The sequence below is a fragment of the Podarcis erhardii genome (genome assembly GCF_964252035.2).
Source record: "Podarcis erhardii genome assembly, chromosome: 5".
NCBI classification, from domain to species: Eukaryota; Metazoa; Chordata; class Lepidosauria; order Squamata; family Lacertidae; genus Podarcis; species Podarcis erhardii.
Window position 1 is genome coordinate 36,802,736 of NC_138509.1, and position 22,987 is coordinate 36,825,722.

At 45.2% G+C, this 22,987-nt stretch overlaps 1 protein-coding gene across 1 annotated transcript; it reads left to right on the forward strand.

Moving 5' to 3' along the window:
* The first annotated feature begins 1,437 nt into the window (after nucleotides 1–1,437).
* On the forward strand, nucleotides 1,438–21,540 carry RPP30 (ribonuclease P/MRP subunit p30). The gene is made up of 11 exons (XM_081861981.1): nucleotides 1,438–1,567; nucleotides 2,792–2,847; nucleotides 4,717–4,773; nucleotides 5,910–5,984; nucleotides 7,599–7,670; nucleotides 12,006–12,095; nucleotides 12,829–12,945; nucleotides 15,576–15,605; nucleotides 16,988–17,025; nucleotides 18,585–18,664; nucleotides 20,109–21,540. The coding sequence occupies exons 1-11, from the start codon at nucleotides 1,486–1,488 to the stop codon at nucleotides 20,213–20,215; spliced, it is 804 nt and encodes a 267-aa protein (XP_081718107.1). The 5' UTR covers nucleotides 1,438–1,485; the 3' UTR covers nucleotides 20,216–21,540.
* Nucleotides 21,541–22,987: the final 1,447 nt, after the last annotated feature.

A 22,987-nucleotide genomic window follows, 5' to 3' on the forward strand; every position in this document is an offset into this window, starting at 1 on the left:
CTAGAAGGTGCAGGGCTTGTCAGTCCAACCCCTGCACAGTCTCACTAGGGCTGACCTTAAGGCAATTGAAGCAATTGAGCCAAATTGGGCCCTGTGTGCTGTTCCTAAGGGGCCTCCCGCACCAGGGCAATTTAGATGGATTTTATTTATATCCATAAGATTTTGCAGACTTTGGCTGTGAACTGGGGGGGGGGGTCAAGTTGTGCCCCACTGCTTCAAATTGGGCACCTGAGTCTCATAGTTGCTGGGCCTGAGTTGCCCTGCCTTTGCATGAAGTCTTGGGTTTGCAATTTTGGGAGAGGGGAGACTGCCTGCTGGGGAGCGGGAGGGGTGGCAAGGCCCCCTAGATTTAGAGGCTCTAGGCTTCAGCCTGCTTAGCCTATACATAAATCTGGCACTGCAGCCAATGAAGCTCACTGGGTGCCCACTGTCTCTTAGCCTAACCCAACCAAATAGTTGTTGTGGGAATAAAATGGGAAGAGAGAGCTCCTTGAAGGAAAGGTAGGATATAACATGAATGTAGGAATATAGATTATGAAACCTTCAATGAATTCCAGGGGTGTGCTTGAATTACAGGAGAGCCAGAGGGACCCTGGATACTGTACCAGTTGCACTGCTGCCTTAACTACTTTTAAAAGTGCTCGGGGGCCCGGTATGATATGGCTTTAACAGGAAAGGATGGAGTCTGTGAATGTCATTAAAGGCTGCCCTTTCCCTCTATAATTCAAGCACTGACTCCAGGGCTAGGTAAGAACCCAGAAAAGCTGCCTCCCTCCATGTCAGGCTATTTGTCCATCTAGCTTAGCATCATCTCCCAGTTTGACCAGCTCTTCAGGCTTCCAGTAGCGAGCTGTCTTTATATGCAAGCTATGCAACCTACAGCTTTGGGTTGTAGAGCATCTCAGAGTTGTGGGTTCAAGGCCCACGTTGGGCAAAAGATTCCTGCATTGTAGGGGGTTAGAATGGGCGGCCCTTGCAAACCCCAGACCCTCCTAGTTTCCCTAGTTTCCAGAGACGTCTTTGATTTAGAGAAGCCATCCCGGTTTCTGATTTGATCCTGGAATGTCCCATTTTTCCTTACGATGTCCCTATTTTCATTGGAGAAATGTTGGAGGGTATGGAGTTACCCGACCCCCAAGCCGTTTGAAGGCAATCCTGTACTGTATAGGTAATGGTGTGTTGTTTTTTTTAAATGTTTAATGTTTTATGATGCTTTTTACGTATGTCCAGAGAAGCTGGAGCAACCCAGTAAAATGTGTGGGGTATAAATAGTAATGGGGCGTCCCTATTTTCATCAGAGAAATGTTGGAGGGTATGGACCCCTTCCAACTCTGCTATGATTTTAAACTTGGGCCATCCCACAACCCCGCCCGCTGTGAGACGAGGGCGGAGGAGAAAGAAAGGGGGCGGAAAGACTACAACTCCCAGCATGCAGCGTGGCGCCAGGGCATTAGAAGCGACGCTTCCCCACCACGTGGCTTCAACATGGCTGAGTTTGTGGACCTGAATATTCCCCACTTGGCGGAGAAGGCGTCGCTGCAGAAGCTGGTGGAGGCGGCAGCGCACCGTGAGTGGGCAGCGGGCAAAGAGCGAGCAGGGGCGGCGGGCGGGGGGGGGGGAGGAAATGGCTGGCTCTGCACCCCCAGCTTGGCTCTGCATGCCTCTCTCGCGGGTTTGGGACGCCTGCCTTGCCCCTTGTGTCGATGCTCCATCTGCGCTTTTGGAAAGGATAACGCTTGGGGTTGCGCGCGCGCGCGCGCGCGCGCCTTTGCTCCACTCTTAAATTGGGACTATTTTTTTTTTTTTAAGCTACGTACAGAGTTTTTAATTGGAGTTGAAATCTTCATTCCCGTCCTCCCCACCCCCATGAGCAAGGACTTAGGCGCGCCTCTGCTCCCTCTCAGCCCGCGCGCACAGGCTCCGATCCCCGGGTGCGCGGGGATGATCATTTTGTTCCTCGAGACGAGATGGTTCGTAAGGATCTCTGGCGACACGTTGTCGGGCAGGTCTTGCCTCGGGTTGCCCAGGATTTCAGGGTCGTCCCTAAATGGTCGGATTGGGGAAGGCTCCGCACATGCCGCTCAGAGGAGGAGGAGCACAGTCCCTAACGCCGATTTTCTTTTTAAGAAGCCGAAGGAAGGCTTACTTTGATAGTACCTGAGAACTTCTGGCACACTGAAATAGACCTGGTGTTAGCTCCTCAAAATCAGTGCAAGAATGTGTGTGGTTTTTTTTGGTAGGAAGGTTTCCTAGACAAGGATAGAAGGGTAGAAATAAAACCACTACAGCCGGGGAGCTTTTTGTCTGCAGGATGTGTTTTAAGAAACTGCTCCCTTCTCCCTCCCAGACCTAAGCTGAAATATGGAGCTGGTAGTTAGAGGAGATAATGTTTTTGGGGCTTCTTTTACTGGGTTACTGGCAGGTCCTGACATGCAACAAAGCTACTCTTGTTTTCGTTGTATCAAACGTGAGGAATTCTGTTTATTCATTAGAAGTATTTATACCCTGGTTTCCAGCCAAAAAAAAAGTATCAGACTTTCTTGTAAACAAATAAAACTAACTGCGTAACATATTCCCTGGTCTTGGATTTAGACTCTGAAAAGGACATGACACAAAAAGGAAAGGATGGAGAGGTGAGAGGAAAGCAAGCAAACAAACTCATACAATCCTGAATAGCAATTGCTATTGTTCCTCTGAGTTGTGCATCTCTGAACATGATGACTAAATTCTATCCGTTGTTGTTGTTTTAATTATTATTATTATTAAAAATTGCCTGTGCTTTGCTTTTTAGTTGGCTATTCAACTGTTGCAATCAATTACGTCGTTGACTATGATGAAAAGAAGAAGGTAGGACTTTTTATTTTAAAACACTACTGGGGCTTGTGCAGGTGCAGCAAAGCAGACCGTTATAGAAACTTTGCTGAATTGAGAGATGACTGCAAAAGAAGTAGTGGGAGGGTTGTATTCTAGCAGCAATCATGCTGCTAATTACATACTATACAGGTGTCCTTTCTTCCCTCTTGTGTATATATACTGAACATGCAGAAGAGGAACAAGGGCACTGAACTCACTCCAGAGGCCCATGCTCACAGGTGTGTGTGTGTGTGTGTGTGTGTGTGTGTGTGTGTGTGTGTTAGGGGTCTTTTTCACATGCTCATTTTGCAGCTCTACCCAAATGCAGGACACAGGTGGCGCTGTGGTCTAAACCACTGAGCCTCTTGGGCTTGCTGATCGGAAGGTTGGCAGTTCGAATCCCCGCGACAGGGTGAGCTCCCATTGCTCTGTCCCAGCTCCTGCCAACGTAGCAGTTCAAAAGCATGCCAGTGCAAGTAGATAAATAGGTACCACTGTGGCGGGAAGGTAAACAGTGTTTCCATGCGCTCTGGCACTCGTCATGGTCCTCTGTGCACTAGAAGCGGTTTAGTCATGCTGTCTAACCTGAAAAGGTTAGTCATGCCACATAACCTGAAAAGCTGTCTGTGGACAAACACCAGCTCCCTCGGCCTGAAAGCAAGATTAGTGCTGCAACCCCATAGTCTCCTTTGACTGGACTTAACCGTCCAGGGGTCCTTTACCTTTACCTTTTTACCTCTACCCAAATGGAGGAAGTCTCACCACCCCCTGTGTAAAAAAGGTATTGTGGTTGTAGTAGGACATACAGATTAATGGTAATTCAACTGACACATCGGGAAATAGGCTCAGCAGTGTGAGGAGTTTCGATAAATTCTCCACCCTCCCACTTTTGTTCATGGAATCATTTTTCTGGTTGATGGGCATGCTTACTTGGAGGTAAGCTCCACTGAACTCAGTTGGGGCGCCACACAAAAAAAGGCTGTGGCGTAGCCATAATGGCTGCTATAAGCCAATAGTCATTAAGCGTCCGTGGCAGTGACTTTCAAACATAAACACTCCTGTATCACATGATTTCTAGCTGTGCTTCAGATTGGGCACGAGATAAAAGTGTGCTTTGCATATGAGGAGGCTGGTGCTGAGTCTTTAAGAAAACTCTGAAATTCCATCTTGACTGAAGTTGAACGTGCACCAGAAAACATAAATGAGCATGATCAGCACATTTGAGCCATTAGTGCATTTCACTCTCGTCATCTTTCACAAGAGCATGGATTTCACACTCATTAACTTTGGGAGGATTATGCCCAACCAGTGGGATGTGTATAGTAAAAAAAAGGAATCGTAGAGTTGGAAGAGACCACGGGGGTCATTTAGTGCCGGATTTCTTTTTTGCCCAACATAGGGCTCAACTGACTGAGCTACCCCAGCCAGTCTGAGTGCTTCAGTGGGTCTGATCATAAATGTGTCTGTATAAGCCCTGATTTTCTTACATGTTTATAAGCTGTTAGAGTTTCCTAGTTAGAAGCAAAAAAGCTGACTTGAAGCTGCAATCCCATATGCTCTTACTGGGATCAAATGCTATTAAACCCATATGGACTCAGAAGTGAATAGACAATGTACAGGAATGCACTTTAAATGTAAGTCTTCACAACAAAGCCTTGTACAACATATGTTTGTCAGGAACTCTGGAATTTGGCCCTCCCAATATTTCTCCAGTCCAGCAAGCACAGTGTATAAAAGATCCCATTCATCTTAGTTTGGTTGCTACTTCACATCATGGTGTTTTTTTAAAAAATAGCTTCCTAGCTTTTGCTTACATGCTTCATTTAAAACAACTAAGCATGTTTGTGTGTTGTTTGTTTCCAGGAAATTGTCAAGCCATTGTCTGCCAAAGAATTGTTTACAGCCCTGCCTCTTGTACAGGTATGTCCAGATGTGTTTTACTAGCTATAATTTGTTCTCAAGGACATGTTTAGAGTATCTATTGAAGGCAGTGATGTGGGTTTTCTGGATAACTTTTTTCTGTGGGGAATTTTTCTGGAAAAGGAGAGTCATTTGCATCAAAACATTTCCTATGTTCCTTATTTGACTTACGTACTTCCTTTGAGATTTATTGTTGCTATTACTTAAAATGTGGAAATAGTAGTAGTAGCAGCTGTACATTTTAGTACTGACTTATGCAAAGAATCGTGGGAACTGCAGTTTCCTAAGGGTGCTGAGAGGTGCTGGGAGACAGAGCTACATCTGATGGGAGGGAGTTCCACAGGGTGGGCGCCACTACCAAAAAGGCCCTCTGCCTGGTTCTCTGTAATTGACTTCTCGCAGTGAGGGAACCGCCAGAAGGCCCTCAGTGCTGGATCTCAGTGTCCAGGTAGAACGATGGGGGTGGAGACGCTCCTTCAGGTATACTGGGCCAAGGCCATTTGGGGCTTTAAAGTCAACACCAACACTTTGAATTGTGTTCGGAAATGTACTGGGACCCAATGTAGGTCTTTCAAGACCAGTGTTAAGTGGTCTCGGCGGCCGTTCCCAGTCACCAGTCTAGCTGCCACATTCTGGATTAGTTGTAGTTTCTGGGTCACCTTCAAAGGTAGCCCCACGTAGAGTGCATTGCAACAAGGAAGCAGGGGGGTAATTAGCAGAAATGGTCAGCTGTCTCACTTTCCATTGATGGATTGCAATTTAAGGGTAATTCTGAGTGAAGTTGTTAGAAATGGGCTTGTAAGCAAGGAGCTGCTTAACTGCAGGAGTTATAAGCGTCTTTAGTGAAAAGTAACAGTCTTCTCCACCAGGAGCAGAGTCCTTGAGTCCTCTGTGTAAGGGCTTATTACTTGACTATGAACAGCACAGTTATAGCCCTTTTGTCTGACTAAAAATAGACCTTGGTTGCCAACACTCCTGACGAATTAAAGAAAGGGCAAAGATACAAGATTTGTGTGGGCACCAATTCTGAACACAGCATCATTCTTCATTTTTGTATTAATGATGAGTAGGAGGCATGTTGCCAAGGTTTCTGTTTCACTCCTTTTCCTCACGGCTGCTTCTCTTCTTCTTTGCAGGGGAAATCCAAGCCAATTAAGATTTTATCGAGGCTAACACTTGTTGTTTCTGATCCATCGCACTGCAATATTCTAGTAAGCTTATGATGCAGTTCACAACCTTTTCTATTTCACAGAAAGAAGAAGAACAAGAAGAGTGGCTTAGAATCTGTTGTGCTTTATAGTGATAGACTACAACTTTGCTATAGGGAACGCGGGTGGCGCTGTGGGTTAAACCACAGAGTCTAGGACTTGCCAATCAGAAGGTTGGCGGTTCAAATCCTCGCGACGGGGTGAGCTCCCGTTGCTCGGTCCCTGCTCCTGCCAAGCTAGCAGTTCAAAAGCACATCGAAGTGCAAGTAGATAAATAGGTACTGCTCCGGTGGAAAGGTAAATGGCATTTCCGTGCACTGCTCTGGTTCGCCAGAAGCGGTTTAGTTATACTGACCACATGACCCGGAAGCTGTACGCCGGCTCCCTTGGCCAGTAAAGTGAGATGAGCACCGCAACCCCAGAGTCGGCCACGACTGGACCTAATGGTCAGGGGTCCCTTTACCTTTACCTTACAACTTTGCTGACCTCTGGAACTCTCTTCCACGATAAATTTAAATGGCCCCCAATGTCTAAATTTGTAGTTTTTTAAAAGTCAAGTCAAATTTACAGACAGTGAAGAAAATCCATAGTTCTTGAGTAATAAATGCTCCAGAATTGTCAGAAACTTAAGAATGGTTGGCAAGGCATGGAACATCACCACCACCTTCATAAATGTCTACCAAAGTTACTAGTTCACAATACAATTTTAGTAATTTGCCTGCCAGCACATCTTTTCGTTATTTATGGAAGAAATGTTACACTGGCATTCTGGGGAGAAAACCGCAGTAAAAACTTATTTGTTTGCCCATTTGAAGACACTAACTTCTCTCAGGAAAATGGTTGTCTACAAGTGAACCTTGTGCTGAAGAAGCAGCTTCAGCTTTTTGTAGCTGGAGTCAGTCAGGACATCTCCCTCCCAGACCAAATGAAAAAAGGCCTGCATCTAGACAATGTTGGATGAATCAACCGGCAATCTGGATTCATGAGCAGTGGAAAAACTGGCCTCGCTTGCACACCATGGTAAACCAAATTTGCCATGGTTTACTTGGTAAACCAAATTTACCAGGAATGTGCAAATGTGCCCACTCACAGGGGCATTCAAGCCTGCTTTGCTTGCCTCCAGTTCTGTTAGCACAGCACAGGAGCCAAGTCAAGGTTTGGCTTAGTGTATCATCCGAACCTGGTATCATGGTTAAAGTGTCTCTTCCTCAACCACGATCTGTAGCCAAGGTTTGTAATCTTAGTGGTGAGCTCTTCTCTGGGAGCCAACATGTTTGAAAACAGCATTTTCCCCTATGGAGAGAAAGCAGTTTGTATTCTAAACTCTTCCCCCAGCGCTTTGAATGCAAATTGCTTTCTCAGGAGAGAGGAAAACGCTCCATTTGTCAACAGGGCATTCCCCCCCCCCCACCCTTTAGAAAGTGCATTGGATTTAAAGTGCTGGAGGAGACACTTTGGCTACAAGCACCTTCTTCCAGTCCCTTCAGTTACAGTTCTCTGCTGTTTGTTGGGGCATTGGCTGAGCTGGGCTATGGCCAGGCTTAAAGCACCAGCTTAAATGGCTAGTCTGAAAAATGTTTTTTTTTAATGTTACACTTTTTCTTTTTTCTGCCCTAGAGATCAACATCTACCAACATAAAATTTTATGACATCTTTGCTGTGTTTCCTAAAAGTGGAAAACTATTTCATGTAAGTTTTAGAAATTGCTCCCCCCCCCCAAGCATTTGAATTGTGAAGGAAGTTGCAAAAACTCAGAAGCCACTAATGGCACTGCTAATGCCTGATCTCACTCTTTATTTCTTCATGTGGTGTAGTTGCTGCTGTGGATCACAGGTCTGCCAATGGGCAGCTCAGTGATTGATGCCCAAGAGCAGGGGTCAGCAAACTTTTCCAGCAGGGGGTCAGTCCACTGTCCCTCAGACTTTGCAGGCAGGCCAGACTATATTTTTTTTTTGGGGGGGGGGGAATGAACGAATTCCTATGCCCCACAAATAACCCAGAGATGCATTCTAAATAAAAGCACACATTCTACTTGTGTAAAAACACCAGGCAGGCCCCACAAATAACCCAGAGATGCATTCTAAATAAAATGACACATTCTACTCATGTAAAAACATACTGATTCCCGGACCATCCACAGGCCAGATTTAGAAGGCGATTGGGCCAGATCCGGCCCCCAGGCCTTAGTTTGCCTACCCATGCCCAAGAGTGACTCTCCCTAAGGCACTTGCAGATTATTGACTCGCTCTGTGATTTCGCTAAGACGGGCCCTCTGAAAGCTGCTTGCCTGTCAGTCATCTGACATCACAGTGATGTCAGATGACCCAAAGGGACATTTTTCCTTGTTGGCCACAGCTCAAGCTGCATCTGATGAGGAAGATCCTCTTCCTTGAAGAGTTGAATTCAAGCCAGCAGTTCAAAGATGGAATCAGGAGTGTGCTTCAAGTGTGCTCCTGAATTCCTTCATTCCAGTCACAGCTTGAAGGTGGGAAAGTAGGCTGTGATTTGCCTGGCAAGCCAACTCCAGGTGTCAGGCAGGCCAAATTAGGCCCCACAGGCTAGTCAATATGAATTGCACACTGGTAAAAGTTGTAGGGCGTTGGAAGCTAGGAATGTATTCAGGTCTCTTACTGGTCATGAACGCTTTAGACGTAACTCTTGTTTTCTCAACCTTGGTTCTCTGTAATATGGACCTCCTTTACAGGGTGGTTTGTAAGACCACTGAGAATCTTTGAGCGTGCCCAGTTTTGTCTCTGTTTAATAAGCCAAGGTATTTCATAGAATCATAGAATCATAGAGTTGGAAGAGACCACAAGGGCCATCGAGTCCAACCCCCTGCCAAGCAGGAAACACCATCAGAGTACTCCTGACATATGGTCGTCAAGCCTCTGCTTAAAGACCTCCAAAGAAGGAGACTCCACCACACTCCTTGGCAGCAAATTCCACTGTCGAACAGCTCTCACTGTCAGGAAGTTCCTCCTAATGTTTAGGTGGAATCTTTTTTCTTGTAGTTTGGAACCATTGCTCCGTGTCCGCTTCTCTGGAGCAGCAGAAAACAACCTGGACTGGGTATAACAAAAAACTGTAGCCGGACATGTGCTTCCTTCATATTGGCTTAGTAAGCCAAGATACTGTTGTCCAAACACATTTGTGAGGGGCTTTGAAGTGTTCAAAGTGCTATATCGGGCTGGGAAGTCTTGGGCCTACAGGCCACATATGCCCTTCAGACCTCGTATCCAGCTGCTGAGACTCTCCCCAGGCCATCGGCCTTCTCTCTAGGCTACCCCCTTTACTTCTCTGCCTCCTCAAGGGCCTTGAACTGTGAGAGTGACTCTTGTTTCCTCTCCTGCATGAGAATCTCTGATGTAACCTGTTCTACAGAGGTTGGAGTCATGTCCATTGTCCCAACCTTTTGTCTTTCCCACCGCAAGAAGCTTTATACCCACAAAGGGAATGCATCCCGCAGGGTTACATGCATGCTACTACTGCTTCTTGTAGTGATTGACAAGCAGGGATCTAAAGGAGATTTCTGTTTTTTGTGATGTGTGGAGAGATTTCATTGAACGCTGCTTCTTGGGTGAATGCCAAGGCAAGAGAAAAAATACTGCTATTTATCTAGCAACAATATGGGTTTTTTAAACTGTAAACGTACAACAGTTGCACACTGGGACAGGAACCAGTTGGATTTTCAAGTGGTAGATATGGTATGGAGAGCAGTCCTGTATCCAGCAGATGGCGGTGTTGCCTCTTGTTAAAGGAAGGAAATAATTTTTCCAGAATAATAGGCCACATTTCAGCATTTTTTCCACCTTGCCCTCCCCTACTCCAAGGTTTCCTTTTCTCTGCATACCTAGTATTTTAAATCCCTACAAGTCATGGAAAAATCAAGAGTTTGTACAAAAAGCCAGTGGTTAAGTTTTCTTTTCTAACGTCATCGTTCAGGACGAATGTTGGCCAGATTTGTTGTTGCTGCTGCAGTTTGAAGAACTCCCTTTCTTGTGGGTTTTGTGTCCTTGGCTGATGCAGATCCTGTTTAAGATTCCTTTTGATGGTGTGAATAATTATGTTGCCACGGTTTCAAGAATGGAATCAGCTGAGTTTTCTTTCAGGTGGCAAGGAAATTGCTGGCTGTCGAGCTTTAACACTGCCCTAGACACTCCCTGAGGGTCCTTGGGCAAACTACATCCTCTATCCTAGCCTCTCTTCTGCAATGCTGCCCTGCCTTACAGGGTTATTGTAAGGATCACGGTATGTGACGCTCAAGAGGGGAAAGCCCATAGATATACTAGGTTTTGATATTACCATATTTTTTGCTCTATAGGATGCACCCGACCATAGGATGCACCTTGTTTTAGAGGGGGAGAACAAGAAAAAAAAAATCTCCTCCTCTCTGCTCAGCGCTGCTTCAGCGAAGCGGCAGGAAAAACGGAGCCCCTTCCATTTCTCCTCCCGCTTCGCTGAAGGGGCACTGCGCAGCTCTCCCTCTCTGCTGAAGCCAGGAGAGTCTTGCTCTCCCGGCTTCAGCAAAAGGAACCCGAAGCCTTCGGAGCGCAGCACGAGGTCCTGCTACACTCCAAAGGCTTCAGGCTGCTATCCCTGAAGCCTGGAGAGTGAGAGGGGTCGGTGCGCACCGATCCCTCTCACTCTCCAGGCTTAAGCGAAAGCAACGCGAAGCCTCCGGAGCGCGGAGGGAGCGCTCCCTCTGCGCTTCGGAGGCTTCATGTTGCTATCGCTGAAACCAAGCAGCCTGCATTCGCTCCATAGGACGCACACACATTTCCCCTTAATTTTTGGAGGGGAAAAAGTGTGTCGTGTAGAGTGAAAAATATGGTATATGACGGGAGTGTATGTGCTTTCCAAATTCTCTGGAACATAACCTTTTTTAGTTGGATTCCTCCTTTGCATTCCTTCGTCTCAGACTACCTCCCCAAAGTTTTGGGACTCGTGAGGAATGTGTGATGAGGGGTAGTAAATGGATATTCCTAAGGGCTGCAGCTCAGTGAGGTGTTCAAAGAGAACCTCCCTCATCTTTTGGCTCAGAAATATTCCTTCTTCCTCTAAGCAGTTAGAGGTACTGACCGTTTGCTCCAGAGTTTTACATACCATCATTAAGCGTATGAGATCTCTGCTCTTTGAATGCTCTCTGATTAACCCCTTTCCGCCCTGACCTCAACACGCAATGCTGGAAGAATACACTAGGTCCATTGCTGGGATGAAGAACCTGTGGTTTCCAAGGTGCTGTTGGGCTTCGTTTAGTCTATATACCGCTTCACACGTCAACAGAAATCTCTAAGCAGCTTGTATATCTCAACAAAATAGTGCTGATATAAGAAATGCAGTTCGGATTCTGCATTCTGTACCTCACAGCAGTTCCACATTTTAAGTAACGTAATTAAACAACAATAAATGTTTTTAGACAATGTACATTTGTAAAGACAACTTAAGAGCCACAAAAGCAGATCCTGTGGAAAACATCAAAATGCAGCATAATTATAGTATAATATCTTGGAAATCTCGTACATCTTATAAAAAGAAACACATAATCATACCGTCTCCAAAATCACATACACATTCACAGTACACAAAACTATAACGTAAACACAACAGCCCCCACATACACTTGATTCAACCATCAGGCTCTCTGTACGCCCACCCAATCTACTCAGTTCTCGCTTCAACGAAACCCTTAAATTTTCAACTAAGAATAATCAACATACGGAATAGAAGCAATCCAGTAAAACCACTTATTTCCATCCTATGAAGATGGGAGCTGACAATGTTGGCTAAGACTGATCGGAGCTACCATTCAACCATGCCTAGAAGGCCACAGCTTTCCCCATCCTTGGTCTGGAGTAGAGTCCTTGAGTGCTAACTCTTTCCTTGACACTTGGGCAACAATTGCTTTCCTGTCAGCTATTCGGCTGCAGGGCACAATACTAGAACTTGTAGGGAAACTATGCAAGTATGTCAGTGTCTGCCTTTTTTTAAAAAAAGTAACCCTCTGCTTTCAAATTTGCAATACAGGTGGCCTGCACAACCTTAGATGTAGATATTGTGTGCATCAACGTAACAGAAAAGCTGCCGTTCTACATCAAGAGACCCTCTGTGAATGTGGTAAGGTGGCCTGCAAATGTCGTGCGCAGTCCTGACGTTCCTCTTCTTTCTCCTTGTGTTTTTCTGCTTGTCCATTAACAGTTTTGTCCTCTGTGGAGAAGCAGGTCAGGTATCGTGTTAGAAACACAGATATATAAGCCCAGGCACCCAATGGATTCTTAAATCAGGGTTACACCTGCCAAAACGGAATGCTTGGTTGCACATTTGGGGGCCAGGCAGCTCAAAGTTTGTATTTTTCAGTAAGACTTTTTTGGTTCCTGAAATTCATTCTGATTGGACAGGTAAAATATAATGGATAGAATTCTACAGTAATTAAGCAGTATATAAATAGCATTAATTAATTAACAAGGTGGGCATGAGGTTTTGTGGCACTGCTTGGACTTTTATACACCCTGCCAAAATCCAAATTCTCCTGTTGAAACTTTTTTTAAAAAAACCCAGAAGAAACAATACCAGATTTGCAGAGGTGTGGAATTGCCAAACACTTTACAGTTTGGAAATCCCAAGTGTGTGAGCATGGAATACTGTGTCCTTTTTATGTTATGTGTATCAGAGGAGGAGGAGGAGGGACTTTTGCTTTTCTAGAGAGCCATTAACTTTGTCCCACTGGGTGCCTCTGCTTTTTGGAGGAGATGAGACAGCAGGGAAAACACATCAATAATATACAATAGCTGTGAGACGTTGACTGTGTCAAACTCCCTTCAGCTTCTGTTTGCTTTTCTTTCATGTGAAGGCAATAGATCGAGGCATCTACTTTGAACTTATTTATGTGCCTGCCATCAAAGACTCCACAATGAGAAGATACACGGTTTCAAATGCACTCAGTCTGATGCAGATCTGCCGAGGGAAGGTGAGGCTCAAAATGGGTTTGCCCCACTTCTTTTTCGTCAGAACTTCCCCCCCCCTTCCAGTTAATGTTGTTTTGAATTAAGAATAGGCAGCTTGAACTGTTCCCCTTTTCCTTCTGTTGGTCTTCGATCACCGCAGCAAATGATTATTGTTTGAGAGCTCGGTGTGACTGATACGTTTCTGACTCTGCAAACTTTCTCGGGAAAGCTGCAGAACTCCTGAAGGAGGGCAGACTATTAACATCAGATTGCCTGTTGAAGGAAGGGGAGAGGGGAAATGTCTGGGTCACTGGCCCTTAACAAGAGTGTCTTCTCAGCAGAATTTGGGCCATCCTAAAACAGGAGCCTTGAAATGCTGTTTGGGGCTCCGGGGGGTGGGGGAAGGCTTCTGGAAGAGGGTGCTTTTTATTAGCCTCTGTGAAACCTCCCCTCTCTGTCAGAACATAACCTCAGGACTTCATGGCTATTTTTTGGCGTGGGGGAGGTTGTGGAGAGTAAGAAAAGAGGTCCTCCATCACTCTCTTTCCTACCTATTTAAAACAGGAAAGTGTTTGGGGTTGTAGTTTTAACCGCATGGTGCATACATAGCCTGCTGCCATCCTAAGAGTAATCCACAACTTCGGGAGATTATAAGATTTAAGTAGGGGACCTTGGGCCCTTCAGATGCTGCTATAACTCCCATCAGCCCCTGCAAACATGGCCGGTGTGATAGGAATTTTGATGTCTTAGATATATGGTAATGTTCATAACCGCACATACGTAGATCAGCACAGGAAGACTGACCTGAAGCCATTTTGATTCCTAAACTGAGCAAATGTTTTCTCTGCAAGGTCAAAGTGGAAAAGCCTCCCCATTGTCTTTTCCTTCACAAATCCTGTCTTAAGGGTATGTCTGTGTTTGAATAGGGTGCGAGCCTGTGACCCCGCCCAGGAACTAAGTATTTATCATTACAAAAGATTGGCCAGGCTCCCCAGGCAATCCAATCTAGTAACCTGCCAGACAGGAGATAAACAACGACAGGAGAAAAACAACATTCAAATTTCTGTTTAGACCGCCTTTTCTGTGATGTATCTGAGGGGTGGTCTTAGGTTACACCCCTTCTGTGATGCATGTATGATGTTTCTGGGGGTGGTCTTGATCTACAGGGTGGCAATTTCAAAAGTCTTTCTGGGTCCCTCCTCCGCTCCTGCGGGTGAGGGGAGCACCCTCTTGCAACAGTTCAATAAAGATCAAGCTTACTAGCTGCTTTGCTTCTCAATATTATCTGGTTGGCCTCTGTTATCTTCTCCTACCATTAGGGAACCCATGTAAGGACTCTATATGGGCTCTTGGATACCCCATAAGGGAAAAGGGCAAATTTTTGTTTACAACACTGGAGGACCCAGTGTTCCCCACCCCTTCTCAAGTAGACCAACCCCTCCCCCTTTCTTCTGCTTCAGCTAAGATGCTAAATATTGCATAGGTCCTGAAAGCCACAGAGAATGGGTCCTGTGCTTCTTACTTTTAATTGGCAGACCAATATTTGTCTGCATGCCTGTGGGGTCAGCGAAGTTCTATCTTGTGTGGGTGGGGGCCCATTTCATCCCCAGCTGATGGGCCCCAGACTACCACCCCCCTGCCAATGACAAGCAAAAGCAGAATGGGTGCTTGTCTTGTTCATCATTTTGTTCTTGCCGGTCGTGGATGTTGTGGTTTTGAATTAGGATGAGTCAGGTTTGCATGAAATAATGTAACCTATTCCAGTTTTTTTCTGAGAATATATTCTCCAAAGTCCATGCCATGTTTTTTATTATTTATAGCCCACTGTTCCCTCCTGGAGCTGAAGCAGCATACAGTCATACCTCGGCTCCCAAACGCCTTTGGGAGTTGAGCGTTCCAGCTCCCCAGTGATTGAAAACCAGAAGTTAGTGTTCCGGTTTTCAAACATTCTTTTGGAAGCTGAACGTCCGATGGGGCTTCCGATTGGCTGCAGGAGCTTCCTGGAACCAATCAGAAGCCGCGATTTGGTTTCTGAAGTCGAATGGACTTCCGGAACAGGTACGGCTGTATATGGGTTCTGCCCCACCCACCCCAACACATAGGCATGTACATACACACACGATTTTATCCTTACGACAACCTTGCGAGGTAGGTTAGGCTAAGCAAAAGTCACAGTCCCAAAGTCACCCAGTGAACTTCATGACTAAGGAGGGCTTTGAACCCTGGCCTATTAGCTCCTACTTCACCTCTCAAATCTCTGCAGCACATTGACTTGTAACCGCTCAGTCCAAGCACCTTAATCAAATCTTGATTCAAGTGCACTATAGCAGTGTCTTGGTTTGATTAATCACCATATTGAATCATTTCCTTGTCTTGACCTTTCCCCTGTGCCCACAGGACTCATCCCCACCCCCCCACCCCCGGTGTTCTTCATTAGTTTGTGAGGAAGGTGCATATGGCATGTTTGCTTCCCAGTGAGATCTGCACAGTGAATTGTGCACTGCAATGCACAAGGCTGCTCAGAGGGTGTGTATATAATGTGCCGTTTTGTGTCCACATGGTGGTTCTGCATTGGGGAAAGCCTTTTGAAGAAGAAAGAGAATGCGTTCAGAAACCTCCACTAATTAGTTTTTTGTGTTGCCTTATTTCCTAGAATATAATTTTATCCAGTGCAGCAGAAAAGGTAAGTGTGTGTGTGTGTGTGTGTGTGTGTGTAATCCTGCAATGACTAATGGGTGCTTCACATTCGTTCTTCATTGGAGGACTTGGGTTGCCTACAAAAAATCCTGGGTTCGATCCATGGCATCTTCCATTAGAACTGGGGTTGCTTCCTTTCTAAAATCCTGGAGAGCTGCTTCCAAGTCATTGAAAACAATACTGAGCTAAATGTACCAAGGATCTGACTCTGGTAGCTTCCTGGGTTCCTTTTGAATGATCATCCCTTTGTATTTATCTTTTGCTAACCAAGCAGCATTCGCACACACATGTCTTCCCACACACTCCATTTCGTTTGGGGAATACCTAAAATTCGGTATTTCTTTGGTCATTTTCTAGCAACTCCTAGGCACGGCTAATCCCTGGTCGTTGACCAGGCAGACTCAGACCAATGGGGTTGGGAGTTCAGCATCATTTGGGGGCTCAAGGTCGAAGAACACTGCCCTAGCGTATGTTAAAACAAAACAAATTCCTTCCAGTAGCACCTTAAAGACCAACTAAGTCAGTTCTTGGTATGAGCTTTCGTGTGCATGCACACTTCTTCAGATACACTGAAACAGAAGTTTCCAGACCCTTCTATATAGTGAGGAGGTGGGGAGGGGTATTACTCAGAAGGGTGGTGGGAATGGGTGATTGGCAGATAGCTGTGATGAGCCTGTTGACGACTCTTAACGACTGCAATAGGTCTTACAGGAAAAAGCAAGGGGTGAAAAGGTGAAAAATGGCTTTGTCATGTATAATGAGATAAGAATCCAAGGTCTTTGTTCAGACCAGGTTTTTCCATGGTTTTGAGTTTGGTGATAAGTTGTAATTCAGCAGCTTCTCTTTCCAGTCTATTTCTAGCGTATGTTGTTGTTGTTTAGTCGTTTAGTCGTCTCCGGCTCTTCGTGACCCCATGGACCAGAGCATGCCAGGCACTTCTGTCTTCCACTGCCTCCCGCAGTTTGGTCAGACTCATGCTGGTAGCTTTGAGAACACTGTCTAACCATCTCGTCCTCTGTTGTCCCCTTCTCCTTGTGCCCTCCATCTTTCCCAACATCAGGGTCTTTTCCAGGGAGTCTTCTCTTCTCATGAGGTGGCCAAGTATTGGAGCCTCAGCTTCACGATCTGTCCTTCCAGTGAGCGCTCAGGGCTGATTTCCTTAAGAATGGAGAGGTTTGATCTTCTTGTAGTCCATGGGACTCTCAAGAGTCTCCTCCAGCACCATAATTCAAAAGCATCAATTCTTCGGCGATCAGCCTTCTTTATGGTCCAGCTTTCACTTCCATACATCCATACATTCCATACACTTCTCTAGCGTATACAATTGTGTATTTGTCACATGCATAATGGCTTTCTCTTCCATTGCAGCCTCTACAACTACGAGGTCCGTACGATGTGGCGAACCTGTATCCTTTTCAAGTGTGTTTGTTAGGACCTTCAGAACTTTGCTGCCTGAGATACAGCTGTTAGCCTCTCCTTGAAAGGGTAAAACTGTCAGCAGTAGAATGCTCATAATCCTGCTTTTGCGAGAGGAGTGAAAGGTCACTTTGTTTGGAGAGGAAATAACACAAGAGAGCCCAGAGACAAGGAAGGGCTGTGTAGTGATGGCAGGAGACAAGGTGTAAGGCTGAAGCAGTGCTAGGAGGGTGAGAAAGTAGCTGAAGGAAATGGAGGAGGAAGACAAAGCAGTGATTTGAAAAGGAGGGTGTCTGCGAAGGGTGGTGTAGAGGGAGCACGGAGCTGAAAAAGGAGGGCTAGAGAGGGAAGGGCGGAAATAATCTCCTTAGTTTTTTTTTTGCACAGTGAGCCAAATGGGTCCTGGCTGACAGTGGACCTTCAGGATTCAGCAAGGACAGATTGATAGTTTGGGGTTGGGAGTGATATTCAACATTTTCTCTTTTAAAAGCCCTTTTTAAAAACAATACAGTGGTACCTCAGGTTAAGTACTTAATTCGTTCCAGAGGTCTGTTCTTAACCTGAAACTGTTCTAACCTGAAGCACCACTTTAGCTAATGGGGCCTCCTGCTGCTGCCACGCCGCCGGAGCACGATTTCTGTTCTCATCCTGAAGCAAAGTTCTTAACCCGAGGTACTATTTCTGGGTTAGCGTAGTCCGTAACCTGAAGCGTCTGTAACCTGAAGTGTATGTAAACTGAGGTACTACTGTACAATCCACACACAGATATAACAAAGTGGAAAACAGAATACCCAACCCATAATATTACTAGAATAATGGGCAAGGGTTGCCAGATAAGATAAGGCATTCTAAGAAAGTTTAGAACATCCCCACTCCAGTGCCTCAAGATTCCTTTTTGTTGTTGGGCAGCCAATAAATAGAACAGTCTTCCAATGCCTTTGTGTGCAATAGACTGTAAATGCTGCAAATATATATTCTTCTGATGCTCGGTGGTTGTATACTAGCTTACTGTAGTCATATGGTGTTCTTATATTTGGTTGTTGTATCAAAAATACTAAATGAACAGAAAGATCCCAACTTGCCTAGCTAACCTTGAAAATGAATCTGTATTTAATCACCTGTGACCAGAGAAGCAGCTAAGTGATTCAGATCATTGTTTGGAATATAGTGCCACAACCACCCCAAGTTAAAATATTGGTGTGGCCGACCTGTGGCCCTCTAGAATGATGATGCTGTCTGTGCTGGCTGGGAGCTGGAGACAAATAGGAACGGGTGGTGGAAGTTGTGGTCTTGACAACATCAGGAGGGTTGCAGATTCCCCACCCCTTTAATTTGACAAGTAGTTTTGTCAGACAGGTTATTCTGATTTCCGTCCTCTCAATAGCTGGGGAGCTGAGAGTGATTTGAACATGCTGAACTTTGACAACTTCAATACTCTGCCCTGTGTGCTACAGTAGCTTTTGTAGGTTGGTAGAGGAGCTGTGCTTAGCTATGCCTCAAGAATGTTTTGCCCTCTTTGTGCTTGAATATCCTTAACGAAAGTGGAAAGAGGGTGGCTGTTTGGCCTGTCTGAAAGCAATGCCAAGGCAGCAGTTTCTACGAATGGCCGAGCAGTCCTGCTTCATGGAGGTAAGCTGGAACAGTAACTGGGATAATGAACATATTTGCAAGAATGTCCAAAGTTAACAAATCTGAAGAAGTGTGCATGCACACCGAAGCTCATACCAAGAACAAACTTAGTTGGTCTCTAAGGTGCTACTGGACAATGTATGTATATGTATTTCTACTGCGTCACACCAACACGGCTACCTACCTAAATCTAAGCAATGTTTTCATAACGTCTATTTAAAAAGTGCAATGTGGGCTTATTGTAACATATTAAAATCACAGGGGGGAAATAGTATACCTGCGCTAATGTAAAACTCTAGATTTATTTATTTATAGTATTTCTACCCGCTCGTCAATGAATGTGTTCAGTCCCAAAGCAGGGAACAGAAGTCATAGGAAAGTCGGGGGGGGGGGCAAAATACATAAATTACAAAATCATATAAACAGGTTCAAGAAACAATTTAACAATCTACCATAAGGTACACAAGCAAAACTACAGCATCAAAATTATTTCCAATTTAACCAAACACCTAGGTAAAAGTAAATAAAACATTCAAGCAGATTGAAACAGAATAAACAACCAGTGGTTTGAACAGCAGTTCCCACCCGATTTTTTCCACTTAATGCAGCCCAACCGTTCCTTCTCTATCCATCACACAAAGTGGACCGCACTCTGTGCCAACAGATTCTCACTCTGTGGCTTTTGAGTAGCTTAACATATTTCCCCACACACACCCTCCACCCATCCAGGCCCTCACCCTGAGTGGTATAAACTGTGACAGAGCAACTTTTCTGGTTTTGTTGCAGTTCGGCATTTAAAACGCCGTGTTCCCTAGACGAGGATTGCTTGGCACGATGCACTCAGAAGTTGTTGGAGCATGGCTCCCCTCATCTGTGACGTTTGGGAAGTTTTAGAGTCCCAATGACAGCTGGAGGGCCACAGGTTCCTGGCCTAGACTACTGTCCTGGATGAGCAGGGGATGTGTCAGCACTGCCTTCATTTAAATGATTCCAAAAAAGTGCTTTGACTTTATAGGTCTGCGGAGCTTGGGAGCGTGCAGAATGGTTTGTGCTGACCTAGTTTCTGGGGCATCTTGCAAGAGCCGGTTGAGTTGCCCTGTTCACCTGCCCAATTAATGATGCAAAGGCGGCCTATCTTGCCTGGCTATAGCTGACATACCTGTATGGGTCTGTTCATGTGCCGCATTTCATCTGCTCAGCATCCATCTGGCCCTTTTTTGATAGAAAAACGCTGCCATGGTGGTGATGGTGGCAGTTGCCACTGCAATGGATCAGCTCCCTTAGTTGTACAGGTGTGGCCTCCTTGGTTGAAGTCGCTATAGCACAGTGGTGTGCAGCCCTTGCCTTGTGCACTTAGCCGTGCCTCGTTCCGGGTGCCGTTCTGCAAGCCAGCAGCATGTGATTCGGGGATCTTTCTAAATGTCTCCTTCCGTTTTGATTTCAGAAGCCCGGAAGACTGCCTCTGGCGTAGTGTACACCAAGAAAAAAACTCGAGCCACGGAGGAAGATGAGACTACTCCAGTCAGTAAAAAAGCCAAGACAGCTTTGTGACAACAAGGCAATTTTCAGGGGAGCCCATCAACCCCCTAACCTCTGAAATACCTCAGTTGTGTGGCTTGATGAGAATAGGGTGTTTTATGATTTGACAATTCATTGTGGGTAAGCCTTAGTGGAGTCACTTGACTGTGGACAGAAGATAATGTTGCATCTTGAAGGAGACGCTCCTCCTTCGCTTCCCAGTGGAATAGGAATGGGAGATTATGCACACTCTCTTTTATGATGAAGGCTTTTGTACTGAAGACTTGCTTTATTTTTTACCAACCCTTTTGTTTGGTATGTTTCTAGGACTCGAATCTCCCCAGATGCGTAATCACCCTGATCACTATCAAATCAGTTCATGCACGCACACACAAATGATTGCAGTGGCACCTGACCACTGAATTAAAGTCACAGGTTGCAACTGTGAATTCCAAACAGCAGAGCTGTGAGTGTATTCTATTGTTTGTGCCCAGGGAAAGAAGTTGTGTACTCTGCAGTGGGAGCTGAGGTTATACGTTTGCTAACTGTTCCTTATGTGTGTCTATAGTAGGGAGAGCTGACCATCTGGAACATTTTGGGCAATGTGCATTAGGCGCCGTGCAACTAGAGTGGTTTCCACTGCTGTTGCTGCTACGTTTTTAGCTGTTTGCGGAATGGCAATAAACCTGCTGCACCACTGGTAAATTTCAATGTTTTTCTTTAGTGTGATCTGCCATTTTCCTATCTGCACCTGTGGATGAGTGTAGTATCCATTGCCTGATGTATTTGTTCCCCCCCTCAGAACTGTTTGAACACGCACAATGGTTGTTTCACATCCTGAGCAAGGGGCATGATGATGATGATGATGATGATTTATTTATACCCCAGCCACTCTGAGCGGCTCCCAACAGAATATTAAAAACACTATAAAAGATCAAACATTAAAAACCTCCCTAAACAGGGCTGGTTTCAGGTGTCTTCTAAAAGTCAGATAGTTGTTTATTTCCTTAACATCTGATTGGAGGGCGTTCCACAGGGCAGGTGCCACCACTGAGAAGGCCGTCTGCCATTGACTAACAAGATTGTTGCCTACGCATATAAGACACAGCTTACTTTCTGCCCAGCTGAAACTGCAACAGCCATCTTCACCTTGACGGGAACAAGAGAATTAAGACTTGGCTGGTGCTTTCTGTCTCATTATCTTGGAATGTCTATTCTTCCACGTCATGCCCTTTTATCTTCAGTTTCCTAAGGCAAGTCTGTAATTGGCTTTCTCCCCAAAGGTGTGTGAGGAGGGAGAGAAGTTCTAAGAGCTTTTTCTTTTTATTGCGTTAAATTAAGGGTTTGAATTAAAAGGATCTGCTCATTATGACACTAGCAGAACTATGCTCTGGAACACAGGTTGCCGTCCAAAGGAGACAGAGTGGGGGAGGGTGGGCAGAGGCGATTTCATGCAGAGAAGGGATGGTTAGCAGAAAAGTTCCGCTTTTCTTCCGACTAGGATCCAAGGCCAGAAGCAAGCCTTCCCAGGAGGAAATCAAGTGTGAGGGTAGGTCAGGCTTCCTCAGCCTTGGTCCTCCAGATGTTTTGAGACTACAATTTCCATCATCCTTGACCACTGGTCCTGCTAGCTAGGGATCATGGGAGTTGTAGGCCAAAAACATCTGGAGGGTTGAGGAAGCCTCCAGATGGTGGTTTTGGAAGGGAGTGGTTTTGGAAGGGAGTGCTCAGCCCTGTTCCTTCTGCTTCTCCACTTTAAATTGCCCCTAATTCTCCTCTCAGCACCAATGTATGCTCTCTCCAAAATTTGTATATTCTAGCACATGGGTTGGGCTTCCCTTGCATCTAATTAGATCCCCAATAGCAAAGAGTTTGAAAGGGTTTGCATTGCAACTACATTGTGTCCTAAAGGCCTGCTCACTAGTGCCACAATTAATTAATTAATTAATTAATTAATTAATTAATTAATACATATGCTGCCCTTCATTGGAAGATCTCAGAGAGGTTCACAAGATAAAGGAATGGCTGTTTGTGGGCTGTGGCCCTGAAACTCAACAGGAATGCCTGCAAATACCGTCAGGATTGCTTATTACCAAGTAGCTTCAGGTGTTGCTGTTACAGCTTCAAAAGTATTTCATATTTATTTTGCAACTGACGTGCATCGCCGCCTGAAACTCTTGCCTTGGCAGAACTGATTGAGCTTGGCTTTGATCTCTGAGTAAACTAAAAATCATTCAGAAATGTTTACTTTGCAAAGTGTGTGTGTGTGTGTGTCCTCTTGCCATTGACTTTTCCTCCTTTAATTCAACTAAGATGCTACTTGAGCTTTATCAGTTATAAAGTGGTCTGGTGGTAAGTTTCTATAGAATCCGGACCTGAGCTAGACAGTGGGAATGGTTTGGGACAGGGCTGTCTTAGTTCCCTTCAAATCATTGAAAAATGTGACCTTTGAAAATTCTTCCCCGGCCTCAGAGTTAATGACTTTCAGGGCTCCTACTAGCAAAGAAGATGGTATCCAGTTTTTCATCTTGGTTGAAACGTGTGTTGTGTGTACACACAAACACATGGGAGAAGGAAAGTACACCCTCTTTGAATTCTGTAGTTTTACATGAGGACATTTTGACTTTATTTTTGTTGAATAAATCATGGTGTAATATGTCATGTGTTGTTGTTCATCTGAGATTGTATTTACCTAATTTTAAGAGCTGCTAAGGAACAGATTGTTGTTGTTATGCCCTGATATGTAAAACCACAGAATTCAAAGAAGGTGTACTTCCTTTCCCCCATGACTCTTACCTCCAGCAT

Coding starts and splice junctions, on each gene's coding strand:
- RPP30 (XM_081861981.1), top strand. CDS start 1,486: ATGGCTGAGTTTGTGGACCTGAATATTCCCCACTTGGCGGAGAAGGCG. Junction 5,985..7,598: donor CATCGCACTGCAATATTCTA/GTAAGCTTATGA, acceptor TTTCTGCCCTAG/AGATCAACATCTACCAACAT. Junction 15,606..16,987: donor TATCCAGTGCAGCAGAAAAG/GTAAGTGTGTGT, acceptor CTTCCATTGCAG/CCTCTACAACTACGAGGTCC.